The sequence below is a fragment of the Piliocolobus tephrosceles genome, chromosome 18 (genome assembly GCF_002776525.5).
Source record: "Piliocolobus tephrosceles isolate RC106 chromosome 18, ASM277652v3, whole genome shotgun sequence".
NCBI classification, from domain to species: Eukaryota; Metazoa; Chordata; class Mammalia; order Primates; family Cercopithecidae; genus Piliocolobus; species Piliocolobus tephrosceles.
In genome coordinates this window covers 10,650,719-10,661,826 of record NC_045451.1, presented here as the reverse complement: position 1 = coordinate 10,661,826, position 11,108 = coordinate 10,650,719, and the positions used below count along the sequence as shown (strand labels likewise).

Genomic DNA, 11,108 nt, shown 5'->3' with positions numbered 1-11,108 from the left:
TTCTCTTTGATTTGTGCTGAGTCAGCTTTTGGCTCCTTCTCCCTGAGACAGTGGAAACTGCCAGCTCTGTGGCCTCTGTCCTGGGGGCTGGGGGTGAGACTTTTGGTGCCACTGCCTATGGGTTGTTGGCCTAAAGGACAATTCTGTTCGTTGGTCATAACCCATGCCTTTAACACCTACACAGTGTTATTGAAAGAAGAGAGAGGAGGGAGTGGAGGGGAATTAATCTATCCCAGCTGGAGGAAGATAAAGAGGGCTAGTTAGTTCTTGGAGATGCTGTTTTGGGGAGAAAATATATAGCTTCTGGCACAAGATGGAAATCCAGACAACTATCATTGAGTATATTATTTCTCAATGATATTTCCTTTTATTGCATTTCCAAAAAACAAACTTCTTAATTTCATGCTTCCAAGTCCATATGCCATTTTTTTCTAAAACTGAGTTAAAATACTCATTTTATAAAAAGTAAATATTTAAAATTCACTACAAATTTTATTTTTGAGTTCAAATAAATAAACCATTTTAAAAAAACTTTAAAAATTAAAAAATACATCAGTAAGAGAAGAAAAGACCATTGAGATAAGTTATTTGACATCCTTGTTTTGACTTGAAGAATACAATAACTTTTTTATTTGTTAAAGCTAAACATTCTTCAGTGTATTTTCTACCATTCTCTAAAGTTAAGGGAGGGAATTAGGTAAAATCTACTTTAAGGGATTGTGGCTAAATTTTTTGAAGCAATGATCTAAGGCATAAAATGCTTCTCTGTGGCTTATCTTCTCATTTGAAGACTTCTCTTTGCATTGATAAATAATACATGTTATTTGGAATCTTAACCTTGCTGTCACATATTTCTGGTCCCACTGCATTTGAGTCTACTCTTTGGACACATTTCCTCCTTACATTCTTCAGCTTTCATAAGGATATATGGCTACCAAAACCTGACCACATGTAAAATACTTGCTCATATACCCTTACGCTAATTGATATTCAATACTTATCTCAAGAACCACATTAGAAACGTGTGTACCAACATGAAGGCAATGGGGAGAGCTAACAAAATTTATTGACCAAGGTCAGTCTGATCACAATTTCATAAAATGACCCAAACTTAAGTGTGAAGAAAAGATTTGGGGGGTGAGCATGATGAGGAAACTGTTATGAGCCTGTTACAGTAATCTAGATAGAAATATTCACGTGTCCTGAGCTTGGTGGTGGAGGAGGTATGTTGAGAAATATGCAGGTGAAGGAAGTAACAATGATTGGTGATTAAACAAATGTTGCAAATGCATGAAGATTCAGGGGAGGTGACACAGAAAGAGAAGTTAAGATTTCTGACCTTATCAGCCAGGTGGCCATTCACCAAGAGAACATAGCAACAAGAAGAAAAATATAAGGGAAAAAGACAGTGAATTTAGTTCTGAATATGTTGAGGTTGAATTGGAAGTGTTTGGTAGGATTTTGGGTTTATGAATGTAGAAAGGAAAGTTGAACAATGAGCAGAGAGATGATAGCTTAAGCCATGACAATAGGTGGGATGACTCTGGGTTGGTGCAATGAGGATTGACACCAGGCAAGACAGAGACAAAAGGAGAAACTGCACAGAAATCCAAGCAGGAGGGTGTTGTGGGAAGTCAGGGACCCAAACGGAGGGACCAGCTAAAGCTGTGGCAGAAGAACATAAATTGTGAAGATTTCATGGACATTTTTTAGTTCCCAAAATTAATACTTTTATAATTTCTTACACCTGTCTTTACTGTAATCTCTGAACATAAATTGTGAAGATTTCATGGACACTTATCACTTCCCCAATGAATATCCTTGTGATTTCCTATGCCTGTCTTTAATCTCTTAATCCCATCATCTTCTTTGTAAACTGAGGAGGATGAATGTCGCCTCAGAACCCTGTAATTGTATCAACTGCACAAATTGTTTGTAGAGCATCTGTGTTTGAACTATATGAAATCTGGGCATCTTAAAAAAAGAACAAGATGACAGCAATGTTCAGGGAACAAGAGAGGTAACTTTGAACTGGCCGCCGGTGAGCCTGACGCAACAGAGCCATATTTCTCCTCTTTCATAAGCAAATAGGAGAAATATCGCTGAATTCTTTTTCTCAGTATGGAACATCCCTGAGAAAGAGAATGCGCCTTGAGGGTAGGCCTATAGACAGCTCCCTCAAAGCCTGCGGTCTTTTATGGTCGAAGCCGAAGGGATGAAATAAGCCCCGGTCTCCTGTAGTGCTCCCAGGCTTATCAGGTGGAGGAAAATTCCTGCCTAATAAATTGTGGTCAGACAGGTTATCTGCTCTCAAACCCTGTTTCCTGATAAGATGTTATCAATGACAATGCGTGCGGGAAACTTCATTAGCAATCTTAATTTCACCTCATCCTGTGGTCCTGTGATCTCACCCTGTCTCCATTTGCTTTGTGATATTTTATTACCTTGTAAAGTATGTGATCTCTGTGACCCACACCCTATTCGTGCACTCCGTCCCCTTTTGAAAATCGCTAATAAAAACTTGCTGATTTTACCGCTCGGGGAACACCACAGATCCTGCCGACATGTGATGTCTCCCCCGGACACCCAGCTTTAAATTTCTCTCTGTTGTGCTCTTTCCCTTTATTTCTCAACCCAGCCAAGACACTTAGGAAATAAAAAAGAACCCACGTTAAACATCGGGAAGCAGGAATACCATTCTTTGCATAAGCCCGAGGAAGAGAGTCTTTGAACAAGGGCATTGTCAACAGTGTGTAATTCTGCCAAGGATTCAAGTAAGAGCAGAACTGAATATTGTGTGGTGGAAAGTATGAGGAATGCTGGTAGCAGAAGCGAGTGAGAAAGTTAAGTGCAGCAACTCTTTCAAGGCACTTGATGGTAAGAGGAAACAAAGAACTTGAGTGGAAGCTCCAAGACTGGATAAAATATTATCCTTTTTGTTCATCTGTTTAAGTTCCTTGGAGATTCTGGATATTAGACATTGGTCAGATGGTAGATTGTAAAAATTTTCTCCTATTCTGTAGGTTGCCTGTTTACTCTGATGATAGTTTGTTTTGCTGTTCAGAAGCTCTTTAGTTTAATTAGATCCCATTTGTCAATTTTGGTTTTTGTTGCAATTGCTTTTGGGGTTTTAGTCATGAAGTCTTTTCCCATGCCTATGTCCTGAATGGTATTACCAGGTTTTCTTCTAGTTGTTTTATGGTTTAGGTTTTATGTTTAAGTCTTTAATCCATCTTGAGTTAATTTTGGTATAAGGTGTAAGAAAGGGTCCAGTTTCAGTTTTCTGCATATGGCTAGCCAGTTTTCCCAGCACCATTTATTAAATAGGGAATCCTTTCCCAATTGCTGGTTTTTGTCAGGTTTTTCGAAGATCAGATGGTTGTAGACGTGTGGCGTTATTTCTGAGGCCTCTGGAAACCATCATTCTCAGCAAACTAACACGGGAACAGAAAACCAAACACCGCTAGTTCTCACTCATAAGTGGGAGTTGAACAATGAGAACACATGGGCACAGGGAGGGGAACATCACACACTGGAGCCTGTCAGGGGGTTGTCAGGGGGTGGGCAAGGGGAGCGAGCAGCAAACCACCATGAAACATGTATACCTATGTAACAAACCTGCACATTCTGCACATGTATCCCAGAACTTAAAGTATAATCATAATAATAATAAAGAAAAGATTATCCTTCGACCTTTGATCTCCCACACTCCCTCATCCCCAACCGAAATGGAAAGTATTGAGCAATTACATGTTAATGGGGAAGAAACCAAGAAAATTTCAAGATACACGAGATAAACAACTCTTAGAATGAGTTTGCCAAGTACCCTGAAGGTATGAAATTCTAAGTACAACTGAAGTGATTAGACTTTGACTTTAGAAGAGATATTTAAGTGCTTTAAAAAAGTAAAAGATTTCTGTAGAGACATGCAAATTTGTATATTTCATCACAGGAAGTAGGAAGTCCTTAGCTCCTATTTCTCCATGAAAGAAGTTGAAAGATTATTTGTTGAAAGTTATGGGAGAAATGGTAGATTTGGTGTTTAGGGGATATTGAATAATTCTACATGGTTAATAATATTGACTTAAATATTTGGTGAATGATTTCCAAAGATCAGAACTTTGGAGTCTGCATTAACTACTTAATCCTTTTAGATCATTTTGAAGGTTAAAATGTGAGGCAAAATGGCAATAGGCTATGTTACTTTTTTTGCGTTTTTGTAATTATTTTTCTTTTTCTACCATATATGAATCAGAAAATACTTTATGTTACACAATACTTTTGTTTCTTAGAGATCATCTTCAGTTTTTTTCCATTCCATGCTTATCTGAATATAGAATACACATTTATATGTGGTACTGATAATTTTCCAGAAGTGAATTATAGCAGATATTTCTGAGATCAAGGATATGGCAAATTGCCTGGTTTAAATTTTCATAAACACTGCAGTAGAAGCAGAGGATTTTTAAACAGTGATTTTGGAGTTATATTATGGTACAAACACAGGAAAAAGAGAAGGTTTACCAGAGAATAAACTAAATAAATATTAAATAAAAGGACAAGAACTTGGAAAATGCGTTCTAATGCTGAGTAATTCACCTCATAGAATACTTTCTATTTCTGTCACTGTCAACTTAACGAATGTGATATATCAGTTGTGGATGACATTCATAATTCCACTAAATTAATCATTGTTAGTATCTATAAGTCCACTGCTTTAAACTTCTCAGCTGCTAAATAGATTTTCATTACAAATCCATTAATCTGAACCTAAAGTTGAAAAGGCAAGTAACAAAATTAAGGTTATTTTGTGTCCAAAGTATAATTTTAAAATGTGCAAAGTAATTCTGTTTTTTAAGGAGAAAGTATAGTTGTTTAATCAATCTGTTCATCAATTTTCCCTGCTATATTGTTTTAATGGTTTTAGTTGTATAATATTTTATTACTTATTATTTTTATTTTTATTTTTTACTTCTCCATGCCTAGAATATTCAAGTAACAGTGAGGAAGACAGAAGGTCTGGAGTAGAATGAGGACCAGGAGTAGGAGATGAGGGCTGAGGAGTTATCAGATCGTGTGGATAATGACTTTGATTTATATAGTAAGTTGATTGAAAAGCTGTTGAAGAAAATTGAGCAGGAGAGTTTCATGATCTGAATTGCTTTTTAAAAAGCTTTATTTGGTTGCTATCTTGAGAAAGGAAGTATGAGGCTACATGCAGAAGCAGAAAGAATGGAGGCTATTAAAATAACTGAAGTAATAGATCATGGTGGTTTTTGATCAGAATAATGGTGGAAATGGAGAGAAGTAACTGGATTTATTATGTTTTGTGAAGGGTAAGCTGATTTAGTTAGCTTTAGTTTGGATGTGGCATAGAGAAATAAAGAACATAGTCAATAATTTTGGGAAGGATGGTATCGATATTTACTGAGGTGACAAAGACTGACAGAGAAAGTTTTGAGGGAGAAGTTCTGAATTTGGCTTTCCAGTGTGTTAAGTGTGGGATGCCCTTTAGAGGTGTTGAGTTGGAAGCTGGACATGTGCATTCAAAGTTCAATGGAAAACTATAGGCTGGAGACAGACACTTAAAATTTGCCAGCATTGCAATTAGTACAAATGAAGTAGGTACACGGGAACCATCCAATGGGGTAGATCAGAAACACAGCAGGCACCAGGACCAAACTTTAGTACACTCCACTATTGAACTTTACTTCCCAAATAAATTTTTTTCTTGACGTATTTAAAAAATTTCCTAGAGGACTATATTTTATTATTTAAATTTTTGAATTTGCTGTGTCCTTAATTTATGAGTGTAATATATTCTTATTTTTTTCTTGAAGATAGTGATGACAATAGTTTTTTAAAACTAATGTCCTCTTTTATATCTTACATTGGATCCAGTTACTTCTCTCCATTTCCACCATTATTCTGATCAAAAACCACCATGATCTCTTCCTTCAGTTATTTTAAGAGCCTCCGTCCTTTCTCCTTCTCCATGTGGCCTCCCTTTTCTTCCATTTTTTTCTTTCCTCTATAGACATTCTGTTTCTTAATCGCAACCTTGACTATTCCTGTTTTTCTTGTTTTGTTTTGTTTTATGCCACTCTTATGTTCTTCACATGCCCAGAGATCTTTGATTTTTCCACTCACAATGATGAATGATATGGATTTATTTGAGGTGTTCGATGTGGGTTTCCTATGCTGTTGTTTATAAAAATTTGCTTTCCTGCCTCCTCTCTCTTTTGAGTGGTACAGTTCATTGAGAGTTCTGTTGGCAGTTGAAGGGTTTATTGATGGATTTAATTCCCTGTGGTTTAATGAAGAGATTTCAGAAGTTAAATGGGGGGCATTCAATTACCCAAATAAATTCGATATTCTTTTGGTAAACCTAAACCAAAACTGGTTGCTTTCATTTTACTTCTACTATCCTCTGTTTTATTTAGCAAAGTAATTTATATTCTTCTGGCCAGGGATTAATGCCACATTGTCTATTTAACTTCCATGATAGTGAGCGGGACTTGCCTACTCAGACTTTCAAAGAACTCTGTGGTATTATCTCTTGTCCTCTTCCTTGCCTCTGTGTGCTCTCTTTTTGTTACCAGCTCCAAACATGGAGTCTCTCTGTAGTGTGTTGGGAAATCAGCTTCTACCATTATTGTAGTTGATTTCTAGTATACTTGGACTGTGACATTTTCTGCTGTTTCCTTTACTATCTCTTCCTATCAGTTTATTGCCTTTGAGACAATTATTTCAGTGGCCTTTAGGTCTATAATTATAGATGCAATAATGGTTTAATACTCAGGTAATGCATTTGGCAAGAACTTTCTTAAAATTTGCTTCCTCTGGTTATTATCTTTGTGAATTTAGGAAAGTTACTTAAGTCTCTTAAAAATATGGTTCACCTCGAGGCGGGCAGATCACAAGGTCAGGAGATCGAGACTATTCTGGCTAACATGGTGAAACCCCCTCTCTACTAAAAATACAAAAAATTAGCCAGGTGTGGTGGCAGGTGCCTGTGGTCCCAGCTACTCGGGAGGCTGAGGCAGGAGAATGGTGTGAACCCAGGAGGTGGAGCTTGCAGTGAGCCGAGTTCGCACCACTGCACTCCAGCCTGGGCAACAGAGCGAGACTCTGTCTCCAAAAAAAATATATATATGTGTGTGTGTGTGTGTGTGTGTGTGTGTGTGTGTGTGTGTGTATGTGTGTGTGTATATATATATGAGTGTGTATATATATATATATGGTTCTCTTTTCTGTAGAGGAGGGATAATGATAACAATGCCTAACATATAGGATTACTGTTAGCATTAACTAAGGCAATATATATCAAGTTCAGTTCTTGGGGACTAGCACATGCTTAATATTACTATTATTAATAACAACATTATGAGTACTACTTTTTATTTTTAAACAGATAGTGTAACGTTGGCTTTTGTATTTTAATTTGTTATAAAATTACACACATATTATGTAATTTGGATGATGGAAACTTTTACCTACATAGCTTAAAATATATGTCAATACAACAAAAACAGCATATATGTGTAATATATGTGTGCAACTACACATTTTATATATTTATCAAATTTCACGGTTCTGCTGAAAATTCTTAATTTTAAGAACAGTTGTGGGAAAATAATCATTGTTTGCATTTGTAGGACTTTCCTCACCTTTTTATTTTTTTCTGCAGTCATTTTTCTATGGAAATTTTTTGACAGCTTTTATAGATGTTTTTCATATATTTTATCAGCCCAAGCAGTATGTATATACTTTTTTTCCATTGCCCAAGTTTATCTCTGTTACAATTAATATACTATTAAATAGACATTAAAAAGATTACAAAGAATACTGAGGTATTAATATTCAGGATGAAAAGATAAGGGTTAATTGGTAAGCTTAGAAACCAGCTGGTCAATTGTTTCAGAGTTTGTGGAGGTAACTGAGTTCTGTCTATTTTTCAACTGATGAATTGGAATTTACAGAGATTTGCTTATTTTTTTTTAGAGGTTAGCATTTTTGAACTACAGGTATAACAATAAACGGTTCAACTACAGTCATTACATCAACAGCAGCAAGCCTGCCAGAATCCACATAGGAAAAAAGCAAAACAACACTAAAGCTAAATGAAAGACTAATGTGGATTATCCTGTAACCACCCTTTATAGCATCCTGTGATTATAATTTCAACTTTCTTTTTCAGCTTGACATTCGTCTTGGTCAACATAATGATGAAATGGAAGAACTGTCAGGCAATGTAAAGGAAGAATCTAAATCTCAAAACAGCAAAGACAGAGTGATTTGTGAGTTAAGAGCAGAGGTAAGACATTGGGTAAAGAGTGCCATATACATTAAAACATAACTGACTGTTGTTAAATGCCATACTATTTTAAGTAGGGTAATGGATGTGCCTTTGGTTACTTTATGAAAGTGAATGCTGCTGCTTATGTAATTAGCTTATATGTGATTTAAAAGGCTGTGGAATGACATTGGCCCATAACGAGATCTGAGTTATTTGAATATTATTTAAAGATGAAATGTTTAACTATAAAACTATCTTGTAGCCAATACAAGTCTTACTGTGCATAGATATTATTTAAAAGTTCAACCAGCTGCTGGATCGTGTATGTTCATTTACTTTTAGAACCAATGACATACAAGATATACGTCACGCAATTTCTGGTGGAATTAACTTTGCTATTGGCAGCTAACAACGGTGAGAGATAAAATAAATTCACTTTTGTTATAGTTAATTCATTTCTTAGGTACACTACCTAAGAAACATTTATTTTTCCACTCCTGCCACCACCAACAATAAATGAATTTTCACAAATGGGTAAACTCTGAGTGTTTTTTGCTGTTCTGTAGGTAAAAACAGAATCATTGTCCTTATAGAAAGGAGAAGGGATTGAATTATTTGTACTTCATAGAAAATAGCATGAAGGCATTAAAAATGGAAAAATCACAAATTATTTGTCTTGGAACAGATAATTCTGGGAAAATAGCTTGGAAACAAATGTGTAAGAGCAATTTACAGACTGAAATGAATTTAATGCAACCGTAGGCTGGTAGAAAACTGATTTGTATTAGGTTTTCTTCCTTATATAACTCTTCAAATTCTGAACTGACACCAGAGTATATTTACATCAGATGAATATAGTGCAATGGGAAATACACAGATTTTGGAGCTAGAAATGGGTCCATCACCTCCTGATTACTTTATTCTGGTCAATGCTGTAAGCATCTCTGTGTGTCAGTCTCCAGATTAAAATAATAGTAATAATAATATTAATAATAGTCATGAAACAGGATTTTGGAAAATGTATGTACTGCAAGGAAACAGTTTTCTGAGACAGAGTGCTCTAGTATTGAAACTTACAGCTAAGCTGCTTAGGAGAATTATATCCTCCCTGTGTTCCTCCTCATCACATCAATGCCATCCTGTGACAGCTCTTCTATGAGTCCTAAAAGTGGTGTTGGGGTGAGACGGCATGTATCAAGAGGTCCATTATGAGAAAGGCTGAACTGTTGAATACAAATCTTCCTAAGTCAAAGAGAAAAATTGGTGGCTTTCATTACTTTTGTTTTCTAAGAGGAATTGAACTATCAGGATAGATACCTCTTTTTCTTGACCCTCAGCTCTGAGAAGCATCTTTCATTAAACATTGTACAACAAGTTGTATAAAAGCTTATTTAATAGTTAACGGCAAAAAAGGAGGAAGGAACATCTAGATATTTATTATAACTCTCCTCAGAAGCCAAGAACATTATGTATACACTTTTTTAAAGACAAGTTTTAGGTTCACAGCAAAATTGAGCAGAAAGTGCAGTTTGCACATACTTCCCCTTTCCCCCAGAGACTCCTCCACAACCAACATCCTTCATCAGTGTTGCATGTTTGTTATAACTGATAAACGAGCTGAGACATTATCAACCACAGTTCATAGTTTACATTAAGGTTCACTCTGTGTTGTACATTCTATGGCTTTTGACAAATGCATAATAACATATATCTATCATGTTAGTATCATGCAGATGCTAAACAAATATTGCATAGAAATATGCTTTATTGCAACTTGTTTACATAAATGTGTCACAACTACTTATGTTTACATAAAAGTACTATAATTTCATTAAATTTAATAACTTATTTTAAAAATTAGTTTATTATTTTTAGATATATAATCAGCACTACAGTGAGTATGCATATGTATATAAATCACTGGACATTTAAAAATGGCTTATGATATATTCCTAGAAAATAGTGTGGCTTGGTCACTGGGATATTTATTTTTTAAATCTTTTTTACACATTTCCAAGTGTTCTATTAGAAAAATTGTATCAATTTACATTCTCACTAAGTAAGACTAAAATCTCTGAATATTATGTGTAAAGCAAATATTGAAAAAGACTCCATGTTGGAGAGAAGAGGTATATTGCCCAGGGGACCTGAGAATTGAGAAATGGCATGCTGTTGAGTTTTCTGGGTTTTTGTCACATACATTCCAAAATTAGAACTGAAGAAGCCAGAAATCTGGAAACACCAACAGGTACAGATAAACACACAAAAATACCTAAAATGAAACACAACCTAAGTCTGCTTGCTCTAGCCAAAGTACTAAGGAAGAGTCAATGTAGCAAGATGAAAACTTTTAGGACAATAATGCTTGAATCCAGCCCAAATCACAAAAAACTGTGGCCCCACCCCATGCCTGTTAGCTGAGGCCAGCTGTAGAACCTGGACTTCTACATACATCTGGAAGTAACAAGACAATGCTATCCTTTCACTCTCAATAGTGGTTTCATAAGAACCCACCCAAAACACAATGTTAGATAAAATCCAAATCTCATGACATATTTCACAAAGTATCCAGGATACAATTGGATATTACTCATCATACCTAGAACCACAATAGTTTGAAGTGAATGAAAGAAAACAATTGATAGATGCCAACACTGAAATGATATAGATGTGTTAATTATTTGGGAAGGATTTTAGAGAGGGCATCATCAAAATACTTCAGTGAGCAATTGTGCATATGTATGAAACAAATAAAAAATAGGAATTTTCAGTAAAGAAATAGAAGGTCTCAGCAAATAAAAAAAAATGC

General features: G+C 35.6%; 1 protein-coding gene across 1 annotated transcript in view; it reads left to right on the top strand.

Annotated features, from left to right (window-relative positions):
• Nucleotides 1–11,108, top strand: part of CCDC102B (coiled-coil domain containing 102B) — a 300,271-nt gene that overhangs the window by 148,806 nt on the left and 140,357 nt on the right. The window contains exon 7 of the mRNA XM_026455191.1: nucleotides 8,201–8,317. Coding sequence (XP_026310976.1) covers nucleotides 8,201–8,317 — 117 coding nt within the window. The remainder of the gene's footprint in view (nucleotides 1–8,200; nucleotides 8,318–11,108) is intronic.